At 37.9% G+C, this 16,612-nt stretch overlaps 1 protein-coding gene across 1 annotated transcript in view; it reads right to left on the reverse strand.

Annotated features, from left to right (window-relative positions):
• Window positions 1-1,218: 1,218 nt before the first annotated feature.
• The window catches only part of IGFBP4 (insulin like growth factor binding protein 4), a 34,704-nt gene continuing 19,310 nt past the window's right edge, over window positions 1,219-16,612 (reverse strand). Inside the window, exons 2-4 of the mRNA XM_034415763.2 lie at window positions 8,989-9,155; window positions 8,280-8,414; window positions 1,219-5,442 (exon numbers count right to left, since the gene is read on the reverse strand). Of these exons, the coding sequence (XP_034271654.1) occupies window positions 5,308-5,442; window positions 8,280-8,414; window positions 8,989-9,155 (437 nt within the window). The 3' untranslated portion in view covers window positions 1,219-5,307. The remainder of the gene's footprint in view (window positions 5,443-8,279; window positions 8,415-8,988; window positions 9,156-16,612) is intronic.

Below are 16,612 nucleotides of genomic sequence, written 5' to 3' on the forward strand. Positions count from 1 at the left end.
ATTGAGCCTAAATAGAGGAAATGAAGCTTAAATAGGATTTAGGAATTGCTCCAGAGAAAACATTGGGAAGAATGATGGATGGGACATGGGATGTCTTTTTTGCTTTTTTTGTTGTTGTTTTGTTTCTTCTCATCTCTGAAGTGGAAATTTAGTTAGGAAAGAATGAAGTTGAGGGGAGAATGCAAGCCATTTTTTCAGTATCACCATCCCTATTGATTTAAAGAATTATGTGTATCTTTGGGCTCCTGCATTCTCCTCCTCCCTTTTCTTTTGTGATTCTCTTTTCATCTTTACTTTCAACAAATCTTGAAACAAAGCAAGGACCAATTGCAGCATAACTAATCAGATGCAACATTGATTGCATAAACAAGGATTTGTCATGGTTGTATAGGAATAAAGAAAAGAGACAGAAGCTCCTTAGTCTAAGGCTGCCTAGGGCTCCTTCATATAATTCTAAATTATGCCTGAATAAATCTATTATACTCTACTTTCATGTAATGCTACATGCCTTTGGTTCTAATATGTAAGACTGTTCTTTTTAAAATATAAAAAGCTAGAGAAAAAAGGGGGAACAGTTGCTTATTGGAATTTTGTTATTGGATTTTGTTATAATCCTTTGAGGAAAATCACTCTTCTAAAGAGGTTATTTGCACTGTGAGAAAATTTGCCCTTAGATATCTCTCAGAAGAGCAAAACAACAAGGGAGCAAATATTTAAATTCCTTCTCCATGCTTGCTGAAATCTCAAGATTATTTTATGGTTTTGTTTTTGTTTTAACTGCAAATAGTGCTAAATGCATAAACTGCATTTAGTTTAGGCCTGTCTGTTTCTTTCTTACCTTTACTTTGGAACCATTTCGGGTTAAAAGTGTAAGAACTCACCTCTGTTTCTTTTGAAGAAAAAGGAGGAAAAAGATATTGCTTATATTTTCATGTAAGATATACTGTAATTTCACTTGAATATTCTTTTCTCAAATTGGTGGGAGGGGGTGTAACAATCAAGATCTTTAAATGCCTGTTTTTCTTACTGTTTATTTTCTTCCTTTGTATTGGATTATCTCAGTGTTTTTCAAATTTAGCAAATTAAGATCTGTTAAAATTGTTAAAGTTTCCAAGTTTGGAAAAAAACACTGGATTATCTGGAGCACATGGAATATTTCATCATCCCCAGTGAAAAAGAAACCTGGAAATATAAATGTAAAAAATACCACCCTGGACATTTTTGGTTTATTTTTTCTTTTATTTTTACCATTTATAAATAGCTTTTCCCAGAAATGCTCAAATTAAGTGATATACAACAACTGTATCATTTGAAAAGTTTGTTTTTTAAAAAAAATAGAATTAAGAGCAATAACATTCACAGCAACAAAAACATTGCAACCAATATATTAGCAAATAATCACAGCTCTTATTGTATGCAAAAGCCTGACAGGATGAAGAGAGGCACCATATAGAAGTATACAATACTACCAGATTTGACTGGATTACACGTGTTGTGTGAAGATGTTGTATGTTCCCAGATATGAAACAGAAGGCATTTAATAAGACTGTTCCTGCTTCAAAATGGATTCAGAAGAACTGCTCTGGACTCCATGGGATTTTAAATTCTGCACTTCTCAAATAATCTGCTAAAGAGATCAGCTATTAAAATGTGCTGCTATTTTAAGAGTTGACTTAATTTTCAAACTGAATCAAGCTTGAAGGGTACACAACTTTAGTTTCTGGCACTGAGAGAATATCTCCTCTCAACAAAAATTCACCTTTACTTCTTCATTTTTGACACCTAGAAGTGTAATTGTTGAGCATTGTATGAGCATTTTTGACACCTAGAAATGTAATTGTTGAGCATTGTATGCAATTGTGTTGAAAGACGTTATGTTTGATGTAGCAAATATGAAATAGGGCAATAGGATGCATAGCTATTCAAATATTAGTTCCACCGAGTTCAGTGGACTTGACTCTCAGATAACTGCAGTTTAAAAAATGCACTGTACCTACAAAAAAGCAATAAAGAAGAAATAGGCAACCTGGGGCCCCCATCTTCTTTTTGTGACCCACCAATCCCCTTTGCACCACAGCTATCAAAAACTAGTCATGCCATTTTGAGGCAGGAAAACCTCCAAAACTGTTACTGTTCCCTCAAAGAAATGTAACAACTCTTTTTCAAAAAGAGAAACCTGTCTCTGCAGCCGTGGGGGGAAAATAGAGAAATCATGACTTAATTTTCACAATTGAGCCACTTATTATGGTGGCTGGAGAATTCTGGGAGTTGGAAGTCCAATATCTTTAAATTGCAAAGGTTGAGGAACACTGCCATGAACGTTATAGCAACCTGCAGATGTTAAAAGATTGCTCACACCTGTAGGAAGGCACCAGTCACAATGTATCGCTGTGATAAAATATCACAGACAATATTAAGCTAGCTAGCAATAACTAATACACCACTGTTATGGACCACTGTATATGAAAGTTCAGTTGTTTTCATCCTTGGTAAATGCTGCGTTTCACCAATCAGCTCTATTTGGAGTTATAGCTTTTCCCAAATTGGTGATCCCCAGATGCTGCTGGAAATTATGAAAATAGAAACCCAACAACTTGAAAATGACTATGGAATTCCTGGAGTTGCACTCTTAAAGGACTGGAGTAGATCAGAGGGGGATCAAGCAATTACCACTGGCCTGAAAGGAATTAAACTGAAGTCCAAAACCTTCCAACAGTGGATTGCAGCCAGCTTCAGTTTCAGTAGATCTGAATCTACTCTTCCCTTCATTTCCCAGAAAAGATTAGATTCCCCAAATCCGCACAATAAATACCCTGAAGGCAATGAAGAGTTTGCCGTACAATAAAACCCAAATGCTGTTTTGAGCAACATGAGCAGCCTGGATTTGGAAATAGTAGATGATCTACTATTTATTCCTCTTTTCCTAGTTAGCTCTGTTAGATATCAAATTGACAGGTTTATTGGGAAATAGTTGTTGTTTATAGATTAATTGAGATAAGGTTCAACCATATGTTTGTTTTCCTCATGTTATGAATTATTTTGGGTTTTTCCCCCTTTGTATTCCTTTCCTGTTTGTCCTTTCATCCCTTTTTATTGTTCATGCATCATGTTTTTGTTTCTGTCTTTTGATATTTTATTGTCTTAGTACATTCTAAAAAAAGAACCTACATTTAGAATAATGTCATTTCAGGAAGAAAGGCTGCAGCTGACAGTTTCAATTCCTTATTAAAACTGTTCCCTTTCTAAAACCAGTCATTAATAAGAGCAACAAGGTCTAAACAAAGTTTTCTCCATTAGAAAGAGCACCACCCCATGGTTGTCGTAATGAGCAATGAGTTCTTACACTCTTGGAAGATAAAAGACTTCATTAAAAGTTAGTGCTGCCCCATGTTATGAAAATATGCTTCAGAGTCTCCTTCTTGACAATTTGTTTATCTGAAAGTTAGACCAACATATGTATTTATAGTTAGGAAGAACATTCTAATCTGAGGGACACAATTAAAAAAGGATAATGAATTACTTTGCACCTCATGGAGATCTATTTTGTCCTTTTAAAGGCAAAATGTGAGAAACTACCCCATAGAAAATTAATGGTTTTGACAACAAATTTTGGCAGCCCAAATTGAAGATTTTTATGAAACTCCAGCAAGGGGGCTGGAAGTCTCTTATCTCCTCCTCCCCGATGTTGCAAACTCTACTTGCTAATGAGACATATTTCATTTGAGGAAGGGATTCCTTGTTCTGCAGCAAGATTGTCTGATGGCATTAATTTTATTGTTAGGAAAAAAGTGGCCTTGTTTTTAATAATAAATGGGGTTGGGCTCTAGAATGGACAAATTCAGTCTTGGTTCTCTAAACATTTTTACTTTTGTTTTCAGATTGGAAGTATTCCTAGGTTGGGTACATCTCTTAATACCAGAGCTATAATTACTTTACATTTAACAGGAAGGGAAAAGAAAGCAAATAGCTGTATCAGGTGAATCTGAATCCTACCTCCAATGTAAATTAAATAATCACATAGACCCATTTTTAGGATTTCCCTCCCACACTCTTATTTTATTCAAATAAGCTAAAGCACAATCCTTGAAAATGTTGCTAAATCCAGCTCCCATCCCAATTTCTAAAAGTTCTTTTGTCACTATTATTACAAATTGGAACTCATTATTATTTTTACCAAATGCCCTAGATTAGAATCTCATTTTTCCAGATTTCAAAGATACTATTTTATGCACCAAATATTATCTTACTTTGTTTGAAAATAAACTGAATAGTTAATTACTATTTAGAATAGTAATTCTAATAGCAAGAATGGAACATCAGCTGTATTATACCAGCCATATTTTTTAAAATATATGAATGTAGAAGCATGGTTTTAATTATTAAACATTATGATTTGAGTTTTTTTGTAATTGTATCCCTTTATCCCTATTTGGATTATGAATTAACAATTGTAACAATTGCCTTTTAAATTAAAACTTTACTTGAAATTATGCCTCAAAAGAACATCCTAAATTCAAAGTGAAACTCTGATGTCTTGTTGGAGAAATATGGGATTAAGAAAAGTTTGTTTGGTCAATATAAATTAGAGCATTTTGTTCAAAAATGCTCTAATCTATATTATTGCTTTAACGGGTTTCAAGATTAAGCCATGGCAATGAAAAGCGGTTCCAGGAATGAACACTGGTGTATCATGGCTAGAAAATGAGGCCTTTTAAATAAGCATACTTTTTCTCATCCTAAATGTAATGTATCCCTTGCATTAAGAAGATCAAGTATATTAGGATGGAAGAAGTCTAGGCACTACTGAACCAGCTTGGGCTTTAGTGGACCTTTAAAAAAAGTGGGGAAAAGAGCTTTGTCCCCTGCTTTTCTTTTTCCCTTTCTCAGTGGAAGAAAAGCAAGTTCCCCAACAGTTTATATCGAAAACAAGAGCAGGTCTACTCAGAGGAAACTCTCAAAAGACTTATTGAGGTACTCAAGATTAAAGCCAGTGGGGCCTTTTGTCATCGATGGTCATTCACATGGAATACAGTTTCCATTGTCAGTGAAGAATGATCCATGGATGCAAATAGCTACCCAGTTAAACAGCAGAGAGATACGGGTTGACTAAGCCACATTGTGCTTAGATTAATGCAGTTATTTTGAGGAGAGAGGCAGCCGTTACTGCTATTATTCCCCCTCAGGGAAAAAAAAAAGGCATTGTGGTAACTCCCAGTTTGCATTGCATCTACTTATCAAAACACTAAGTACAACAAGTTTCCTTGGCAGATTGTCAAGGCAAGTCTTATTGTCCACTTATCAGCCTGGTCACTCTTCCACTCCATCTACAGGCTGATGGCAATCCAAATCTTCCTTCACTTCCAGACTTCCTGACAATTTCACCCCTGTCTTCCGATCCACACACCAACATTTCCCTCGTTGCCCATCCAAAGCTGGGTGACACTAAAGGAGAAAGATAGAAGAGTAATTCTCATAATTATGAAAAAAAATGATACACTCTTACTAAGAACTCGTTCTCATATTGCTCTGCTCCTAATTATTTTTGACATCATATCCTTTTCACATTGCCTTCATTTTACCCACAACTAAGGCAACACAAACTTCAGTTGTTCCATCCTTTTGTATAGCCATTATACATCATTAATACAATGTTTCTCTCTTGAAGTTTCAGTATCTTTTTTTCCTTAATTGTACTCTAGCCATATCCCTAATTTATTTGCAAATTGAAATTTTGTTTGTTTACATATAGTTTATTTTTGCTTTCATTTCTCTTATTGTTAACATCAATAACTATTGTAATAAATGTTTAATTTGATGAGAAATGCTTATCTTCTCTGGACATTTTTAATGCTTTCAAAATAACCTGTGTTTTTTCTTGGCTCTTCTTTTTGAATTCAGAATTATGTTTTACAAAATAATCTTTAATAAAGGCTTTACTTGTATCCCAAACCACTTTTATATAAATAGGATATGCTTGCCAATGGTTTTCTTATATACATTTATAGAAAGATTTAGATGAAAAAACTTTTGGTTTTGAGCCTTGTAAGAGTGAATTTGAAAACAGACCTCTTTACAAATGAACATATTATTACTAAAATGCATAAACAGAAAGAACAAGTGAAAGAATATATGATAAAATGACTAATTTTTTTGGTTACAATATGCAAATGGAATAGTGGGAAAATGTGGGTTGAAAGAATTGAAATGTATATTATGTTATAACTTAAACAGAATTTTTATAAAATGGTTGGTATAGATCACCAAAAATTGTCTAGAATGTATAAAGGTACTTTAAATTTGTGTTGAAAATGTAAACTGGGGAGGGGGGGAGACTAGAAAATATTGGACTCATTACATGACAGCCAGTTTGAGGTAGTGAACCTATGATATACTATGACATTTTGGGTGATACATCAGGGTTCACTAATATCCAAAAACTATTCTCAAAAGGACACCCCATTCTTGCACAATTTTTGAAGATAGCAAAGGCTGCATGAGAATGGAATGTGCTTTTCTGCAGCCTCCAAATCTTTCAGAAGTCATACAAAAGGGCAGTGCTCTTGAATGGCTTCTGGAGCCTCTGAAAATTGTGTAAGAATGGGGAGTGCTTTTACACAGTTTTTGAAGATTGAGGCTGTGGGAGAACCTTCCTCAAACCTGCTTCAAGAATGAAGACCTCATGCAACCAAGAACAGTAGGCCACAAGGGCCTGTCAACAAAAAGAGAACACCATGTAAAAATAAGCTATATAGGGCAGAACCTAGGGAGCACTGGGCCACGAGCAGTGGTGGGATTCAGCCAGTTCGCACCACTTCAGGAGAACCGGTTGTTAACTTTCTGAGCATTTTAGCAAACAGGTTGTTGGAAGAAATCGTTAGGGCAGAAAACCAGTTGTTAAATTACTTGAATCCCATCACTGGCCACGAGAAATATTATACCATCCTCCAAGGCTATTGAACAATGGGGAATGGCAAAAGACAGTCCTTTTGAGTGACAGTGGTGGCTCTAGGTCTGAAATCGAGGCCCAGGCCCAGCCTCAGCACTATCACCAAGTGCAGGTTCGGGGTGATCTGGATTTGGTGGGGGGAGGGGTACCTTGGTTATTTGTATGCTAGTTGTTTCCCCTCTATTAATTTTATTTGGGCTACTGAAGTGCCATTAAATTAGCATTTTCCTTATGGAATCCAAAATCCCAGAGTTGGGATGAAGGAAATGGCATCTCAAAAAAGCAAAAACTATCAACTATACCACAGCTGAACTAGAAATAAATCACTTCAGGTCTTCAACATTACTGATACTATGGGAATACAGAGGTCCAGAGCTATTTTTAAAGGGCAATATGTTTAGTGTTTTATCTGGAACTGTGCCACCAACTCCATACAAAGCAAAGGCAAATAGAATGGCAGAGGGTACTGTTGGGAAGCTACCAGGATGATGGATAGTCACCTCAACAGCTTCAGGATGTGTTCTCTGACCAGTTATGGCCATCATAACAGTTATTTACCGGAATTGTCAAGAACATATTTTCAGAAAGTTCTTACTAACATTTTCCACCTTGTGTAATCTGTCATATCAGAAAGATGCTAGGCTGGGAAAGGTTTAATGACATCATGCCAGTTCTTGGAATCAGAACAAGCTATTTATTAAATATTGCAATGTCCTATCCAACTTTTGAGGTGTAAGAACAGTAAGCAGATTGTTATATTATCATAATTGGCATCAAGAAGGACTTTCCATCATCCTATAGGTTACAATTGGAGAACAGAGAATGGAGGTTTGTTGCTCTTTCTATGTTTATTTTTGTACCCAGGTTTCTCAATTATGCTGATGCATTGTTGGTGTTCCATAAGATAAAGCGAACGCACATGAGTTGCCTTAATGCACAATTATTAATAGTTCATAACATGTGCTATGCAGTTCTGAGTTGTAATGGATTAAAAATCTGCTTGTAAATCAAGAGAATTTGGTCAAAAAAAAAATGTAGCCCACACAAAATAAAAGTTTACCCCAGGAGTGAAATCCAGCAGGTTCTGACGGGTTCTGGAGTGGGGTGGGAATGGAGATTTTGCAATATCCTTCCCCCAGGAGTGGGGAGGGAATGGGGATTTTGTAGTATCCTTCCCCTGGAGTGGGGTGGGAATAGAGATTTTGCAGTATCCTTCCCCTGCCACGCCCACCAAGCCACACCACGCCCACCAAACCATTCCCACAGAACCGGTAGTAAAAAAAATTGGATTTCACCACTGGTTTACCCATGCTGTCCCATGTTTCAGGGTTACCTGTTTAGGATGAAAATTTCCATTATGGTCACAGTTAGGGATGGGAATGAGGTAAAGGTCCTCATGGGTTCGGGTTTGGGAAGCTGCTAGTCTCTCTAAGGCTCTCTGAAGCTCACTCTGACACAAGCCTTGGACCTGTTGACAAAATAAAAGGAGGAATTGCAGTCAGAACACAGGAACTGGAGCTGTGAATGCATCCAATGTCTCTCAAGAGTCAATGTGGGTATCATGTTAATGAACATTTTCATTCTCACCAGATTACTTCTCCCTGGAATGGAGGTAGTTAATGAGCCATCCGTGGCTTGATTAGTCAAGCTTAGCGAGATATTCAAAAGGCAACTTTGGATATATCAGGGAAGCCTCCAATGAGTTCAGCTGGTGCACTGGATTAAATGACTAGCAAGAACCAGCACTGAGGCAAGTTGGGAATGAATTTTATAAAGTAGCAAAAAAACAGAAACAGAAGCACAAACATTTCTTGTTTCAAATAGGTGTTCTTAATCAGATTGTCCTCAAACCTCCAAATGCATCAGGCTAAAATTTCTGGCTGTGCTGGCAGGCTAATTCTGAGACTTGTAATTCTAACCCATCTGGAAGGCATCTGAAATGTTGGGAAATGAAGAGCAAAACTGAGCAGCAAATGGGAGCCTAATTCAGTCAAATGTGGTTTCTATTCCCCTTTCTCTGAAGAAAGACCAAAGCCCCTCACCACTGGCCGGATGTCCTCTCGGAGCATGAGGGTTCCATGGCTCCTCATCTTGACACCAATGTTCATTCGTTCCCGTGCTCTTGCTTGTTGTTTCTGCAGGCATTTACGGTCATGGATGTTGCAGGGGTTGAAGTTGTTGGTGGGAGGGAGCTCAATCTCTGCCTGCTCTAAAAATGAGCCGAGGAAATGACAAGGATTAAAACAAAGCAGGTTGGTCTTGAAGGTGTGTTTTAAGAACATGCCCGTCCAAATTGTTCTCTACTTTTCTGAAAGTCTGGCTGCATGAAAGTTTCTTGTGTGCATTGGTTCCTATTCATAGGAGGGATATCAGGGAGAATTCTAGCAACTCTAACCTCAACTCATTAGGAGGACTCCCAGATCAAATTCCAAAATCAAAAGGCCCACCAAGAACACTCTTATGTCATCTAGGGCCTTCCCAGATTTTTGCAGCCCAGCTATGGTAGTTTTCTTAGTTCACAGTTTCTCTAAAGAAAAATAGCTGCTGTTGAATCTTTCTTGGAGTTCATAACCTGCACTCTAGAAACTTTGCCCAATAAGTTCATGATTATGTCCATGGATGGGTTTAACAATGATAGAAATACTTTCTGTCCTATATTATTACGTTGTGTTCCTACAACAATTTACAACTTCCAGACAATCAGTACTGAACTCTGCTCAAAAATAAATACCACTTGAATAATGGAATACATGCTCAAAAGCTATTATTTGTTATATTGTTGGCTGTCAGAACACTAGCTTGGATCCATATGAACATAATAAAGCTTGCCACAAATAAATTCTAGGAAGAGTATGTTTCCAGACAACTGGGCTACCAAAACATTTTTTGGCCCACCCCATTTAAATTTTGCTTTTGCTAACGCACAAGCCATTCGTGTTTTGCATAAAACTTTCTCTCCTAGTCCATTTTTCTCTTCAAAAGTTTGCCCAGTTGGCTGCATCTGAGTTTTCAAACTGTGCTCGTTCTCTTTTTAATTCTTCTTTTCCAAAAAGGCTGAGCCCAAGTTTCCAAGAATTTATGTACAACTTTGGCTCAACTTCTCATAAGCTGACAAACATTGGAGATGAACTTGCATGTTTGCCAAACAAAGAGACAAGATTTTCTTAATCAGTGAGGTTTCCCTCTATTTGCTTTACCTCAAAACTACGTTCTTCAGCATTTTCACTGAAAAGTTTGGAAAGAATTTTGTAGATCATCTAGTCCAATCTCTTGCCCAATCCAGGAATCCATTATTGCAGCATCTCCAATAGAAAGATGTCCAGCTTCTGCTTAACCAACTCCAGGGAAGGAGGTGGTTTGGATATGACAACTCTTTGTCAGACTCAGTAGCCCCCTAAATCAAAAGTTCCTTTGTCTTAAGGGACAGCATTAATTAATATTACCCTTTTTCACACACCACAATACCCTCATTTAGCATAACATGAACAAATTATAGTAGGCATCAGATTTTTAAACACTTGTCTTGTCCAAGAAATTCTTTTTCCCAAAAATTGGGAATGAACATACAATATACTAAGAGTGGGAACAGAATCATATGACATGGGAGGACACAATGTTGTTTAAACCTAGCCAGCATGATTTATAAACTCACTTTACTTCTTAAAATATTGTGTGAATCCAGCCAGGATAGATTGTTCCCTAAACCATAACTGGCTAAGTTGGGCTTAATGTGTTGAATGACTGACTTTGTATAATATTCCAAAGAGTGTCTGAAAATTGAGTCATGGCAACTGGACTTAGTTTTGTTGATCTGAAACATTTCACTGCCCATCCAAGTAGCTTCCTTGGGCTGAGCAAGTTGATTAGGCAGAGAGTCATTGAAATGTACAATTCCTTCAGCATCAATGGAGACAAATTCAGTTTTCAGATAATCCTACCTGGATGACTAAGCAAACCATCTCCATTATATCTTGGCAGAGAGTATGAATCTGCCCAATTGAATGGCAGTGGCTCCTACAAGCTTCCAACAGGAAATTTTCTAGCTAAGAATCTTCATTGACATATTGTCACACACTTGGGGAAGAAACCCTGAGTTTTGTACAGGAGAAGTTGATACGTTCCAATGACTCTTTGACTAATTAATTTGCCTCAACTGAGGAAGCTGCTTGGATTAGCAGCCAAATATTTCAAATCAGCAAAAATAAGTCCAGTTACCATGGACTCAATTTTCAGGCAACCCTACTTGGAGGACTGAGAATCTTCATTGACATACCAAATACTGCTTTGCAAATATGCGTCCTTCAGAACAAAAATGCCCTTTTCAGCAGTTTGCACAGCCTTAACAGAGGAAAACCTCGAACTACCAAAAACCCTAGCAATTGCTTGCATCTTTGCTGCCTACATACAATAGCCCTAGAGGAGCCAACAGGCCAGGTGAGTAGCAACAATTCCCAAGAATTGCCTCTTTTAGCGTTCCAATAGAAAAGTGAATTAAGGAAAACTATCTGGCTTATATTTCCCTTCATATTTCTAAGCAAAAATATATGTTATTGATGCCATCACTCTGCTAAACAAATAATTCCCTCAACACTGTCAAACTAGTTACTAAGTCTGCATTACTATTAATCTTCTCATGGTTCCTATCACCCATCTCATCCCACTTATGACTGTATGACTGTAACCTTGTTGCTGGTATCCTTAAGATTATATTGACTGTTTCCCTATGACTATAATTAAGTGTTGTACCTTATGATTCTTGACGAATGCATCTTTTCTTTTATGTACTCCAGGAGCGTATGCACCAAGATAAATTCCTTGTGTGTCCAATCACACTTGGCCAATAAAGAATTCTATTCTATTTTTCTATTCTTTTCAACTTCACTTCTGACTTTCAATTTGATTTACACCTCCAGCTTTTGCCCAGGTGGCCTGCTAGAGGAAAAACCTCTTACTGAGATTGGGCCGGAAGTAAGAAAAATTATATTCTATGTTCTATCCTTTCCCTTCCTTCCTACATTACCTGAACGTAGGCCACCATAGTTACCTCTTCTAAAATAAATAAAAATAGTGCCTAGCATAGTGCTCATTCCCTACTAGGAGCCTGTCTGTCTATAGTGTCAGCAAGTTTCCAGCAGTCTGGCCAATTTCAGGCTATTCCCCCCGCTACAGGAAAGCTAGATGATAGACTAAGCTGTGCTGGCTAGGGAATTCTGGGAATTAAAATCCACATAGCTTGAGGTTGCCACGTTGAGAAACACTGTTCTCGACAGTAGAGGGAATACTTAGAATACAGTCTAAAATTATTGTCATGCCTTATGTCAAGAAACAAAAGCAACATCTGCAGAAATACGGTATGTTTGAAGAGAAATACTGGTTTCTAACTGACCTTGGCTGATCTCATAAAAGCTGAGGGTGTTTGGGCCTCCTTAATATTTGGATGGAGAACCACCAGGAAATGTGAGGGCTTTATGCTCACCACCAACTGAGAAGTTGAAAGAACATCCCAGGAGTGTAAAGTCCGTTTTTGCTTCCTCTTCTTGCTAAATCATTACTTTTCCTCCTCATCAACCGACTTTGGGCAGAAAAGGAAATTTATCCCAGATTTTAATGAATGCAATACAATCTCTTCAAGCTTCTTTTGCATCATAGCAAGGCAGCATGGCTAGCTTTTCATATATTGATGAAATAGATTCCTCTTCCAGGGGAAAAAAAAAAAAAAGCATAATTGTGTACACATTGAGTACAGATTATGCAATTGCACCCAAAAAAAAAAAAATCCTCCAGGAAGCAATTTAGAACCATAGTTATCAATCTGGTAGTGCAAAATATTAAATCCTCACATCACACTAATTGTTGGTTTTTAAACTCTAAATATAGAGGTACATTCAGAGTCAGAAACTGACTCAGTGCTTTTTGTCCTTAACATTCCCACTGGGTTGGAAGTAGTTGGATTCAACTTCTGCTAGGGCTAGTATAGGTATATAGTGGTCTTAAGGAATGTAAGGATGGCAGATGACTCCTCTGTGCATGTTCAGCACTGTAGTCTCTTGTGGGTGTTTCTATTGCTGGCAGAATGAAAGGCGGTTTGAAACAGGAGACCTGCTCAATTGTATTTGTCTCCATTATTTTCTTGTAAATAATGAAAAAAAAAGAAATCAAATTCCTTGTTATTTAATTATTTAAAACATTTATACAGCCACCCATCTTATATCAAGCTTTGGGTGGCTTATTTTTCCAAAAATTACTACTGCCACGAGAATAAACTAGGCAACAACCAATACTTTAGATTGTTTTTCTAGTACACATAAGTCTATGGATAGTTCTTGAACAGACTGATCAGTTTATAACTATTTTTATTTTCTTCCTCTAAATTCCAGCTGTGTGTAGAGATGGAATTCATTGCTTTCAGAGAAAGTGAAATCCCATCTCTGACTACAGTTAGTTATATGTTCTTTTTCAGACCACTTTCGTGCAAATAATGAAAATTTCAATTCTCATATAGTTTGAGAGTTGCATTAATAGCTTAGGCTGATCCCTACAATTAGGGACATACCGGTAAGAGTCTGTGATGCCAAAAATGACAAAATGCACAATATGATATCATACCACAAGTTTTGCCCTTTTATGCTTGTGTCACAACATTGTACATAAATAGACAGGGAGCTTCCATTGTTATGTTGTGATGCCAGTTTCATCAATTGCTCCTCCTGACCCATTCATGTGGATACTCATAGTTAGGGCTCATTTTATCTTCATCTTGATGGAACAAGACAACTCAGAAGTCTTTTAGCTGGGAATCAGTTATGGAAATCATAACCCAATAAATATGGAGAAGAATAAATTAGAAAAAGTTGATAATATTATTATTGACAAGAACTCAAAGTAAGGTTATCAACCCTACAATATAAACAACAATCTTTTCACTTAAGTTTTTAGCATATTACTTTCATGCAATTTTGCTTATAATACTTTCTTAATGATGTTTGTTTGTTTTTTCAGACTGAATCTTTTATGTATTTAATCTATACTGATCTGTTATTTACCTACAGATTATATATTAAGGGCTAAGTATGATTTTATTTTTGATTAAAAGATCATTGAAAATTGGGCAAAGTTTATCCTTCAAGAAATGATCTTCTGCACATACAACCTTTTCATAAGCCAAAAATGGCATTTCTCTTCACTAAATAAGTATTTGAGGACATCGATTTTGTAATAAACCAACTGTTCTCACTTGCTATCATAGGAATTGGAAACTAAAGTTGTTTGCTTTCTATCCACTTGATAAGGAGTCTGGGGTCTTTTTAATAGAATTAAGTTATATAAAGACTTCACAAATTTTAATGTGGAATAATAACTTCCCTAGGTTATCATTCTGACTGAGAGATTGATGAAGTTTAAGGCTGCTTTGTGGACTATAAACCACTGTAGTATTTACATATGTTGCTTTAATCATAAGTACTACTGGCAAGATGCCAGCCTCAATATGTTTAAAGATTAAGATTTGTGAGCCTTCATTTCTTAAATCCCCTATCATTAAGGTTGGTAAATGGCTACTAAAAGTGGATGATCTTTTTTATTTTTTATTCCATATGTTGCTGAAACATATGGTCAGTATCACTTATTCTTGGCCATGCTAATTAGGGCTGCTTAGAATTGTAGCTCAGCAACACTGGAAGACATAAATTTCTTACCTTTCATTTATGGGTGCCAGGTTCAATCTCCCCCCTTTTCAATGGCCCTATCCATCATCTTAAAGTAGAAAAAAAGTGACTCATTGGCAGAATATTTGGATTGTAAGGAAAAATTCCCAGTGCAATTCCAGTCATTTCCTAGTAGAGCTAGAAAACTTCCTGTTGGAAGCTTATAGGAGCCACTGCCATTCAATTGGGCAGATTCATACTCTCTGCCAAGATATAATGGAGATGGTTTGCTTATGCTTATGCTTAATGTATTATCTGAATCCAGTCTTTGTGGTTTCTTAAATGTGGTAAATCTTAATGTAATATGTGGACCCTGCCAACAGCCAGCAAAGGCTGGTATGCAGACACAAAAGGGCAACCACAAGCATATTTGAGTCACCAGGCATATAAAGGAGATATAAACCTAAGTATTATATTAATGGTATCTAATCCAATGATAATCTCACCCAGCACTTTCACGTTAAAAGGATTGGAGAAAATAGCAAGTGTTGTAGCACCTCACAAAGGAGCAGCAGTGGGCTGGATCAGTGGTGAGTTGCTACCAGTTCGTCCCGGATTGGGCGAACTGGTAGCAATGGCAGCAGGAGGCTCCTCCACCCACCTGGATGTCTCTGCGCATGCACAGAAATATTGCATGCGCGCACACCCACAAGCGAACTGATAGCGAACGAAATTGAAACCCACTACTGGGCTGGATCTCTCACCCCTATCAACACCAATTGGAATTGGCCACAAGGAAAGGAACTGAACCACCGCAACAGTGCACTGCCCAATCCCAAATCCCATAGTCCAAAAGGATACCATAATCGATCATATCAAAAGCTGCCAGGAAATTAAGGAGAATAAGGATGAGTGCACTACCCAATCTTGTGTCTAATGACAGCTTCTTTAGGGGGCAGGTTATGGTCTCCTTAAAGTATGTCAGGAATACCCCCTCTTGCAGTGATGTGTTAACCACTGCATCAGTGGTGGGTTGCCCCCGGTTCGCACCGGTTCTATAGAACCGGTAGTAAAACTGGCAGGAGACTCCGCCCACTGATCCCAACATCATCAAAATGCTTCTGCGCATGTGCAGAAGCTTCTGCACTTGCGCAAAAGAACACATGCATGCACAAGCAAAGCGTGCATGCACGGCCCCGCTGCAAACCAGTAGTAAAGGTAAGTAGAACCCACCCCTGCACTGCATGCATCTACCCAGAAGTCACCATCATGAAGCTTTCAATAACCAGGAATGACAAGGGTCTAATAATCAAGTGGTTGTGCTGACAGCCCTGAGGACCCTGTCCACTTCCCAAGGACCAGGCTGCTCCCTGATAACAGGGTAAGTCCATTCCCCAGTTATCTCTAATGGACTTGCTCCATGCTTGGAGTCCAAGAGCAAATCTGAACAATTTTATCCATCATGCATTACATAAACTCCTCCAGGCAGCCCTGAAGATTATCATCTGAGCTTTCCTTCCCAAGGAGAACAGGGTGATTTTGAAACAGGCTGTCAGGTGACATTCTGTGGATATAATAAACACAGAGAAATATTGGTGTTTCACTGCTCTTATTGCCAAATTATGCCTTAATTGCAGTTCTAACCTGTGTTTGGTCAGATTTGTTCCTTGTTTTTCTCCAGCAGGGCTCTAGATGTCTCTTGGTTCTTTTCAACACTCTGTGGACCATGGAGAGTATTGAGTCAGTGGGCCAGGAGAGGGCCCATAGGCACAATCCTGTCCAGGGCTTTGGTCATTCTCTGATTTCAGGTTGCCACCAGAGCCTCCATAGGAACATGCAGCAGTGCCCCCAGGGTCTCCCCCAGCTTCCTTTGCAAACCCAGTGGATCCATCACCGAGGGTTCAAATAGGTCCAGTCTCCTTGCAGAGGGAGGCAGCATAAGAGGATCTCAAAGCAGCCACAGCATGGTCTTATCATGATAGAGGGGACCCTGACAGATCCCCCAACAGGTCACATTGCTACT

The sequence above is a fragment of the Pantherophis guttatus genome, chromosome 4 (assembly GCF_059756535.1).
Source record: "Pantherophis guttatus breed Tessera chromosome 4, ASM5975653v1, whole genome shotgun sequence".
Classification (NCBI taxonomy): domain Eukaryota; kingdom Metazoa; phylum Chordata; class Lepidosauria; order Squamata; family Colubridae; genus Pantherophis; species Pantherophis guttatus.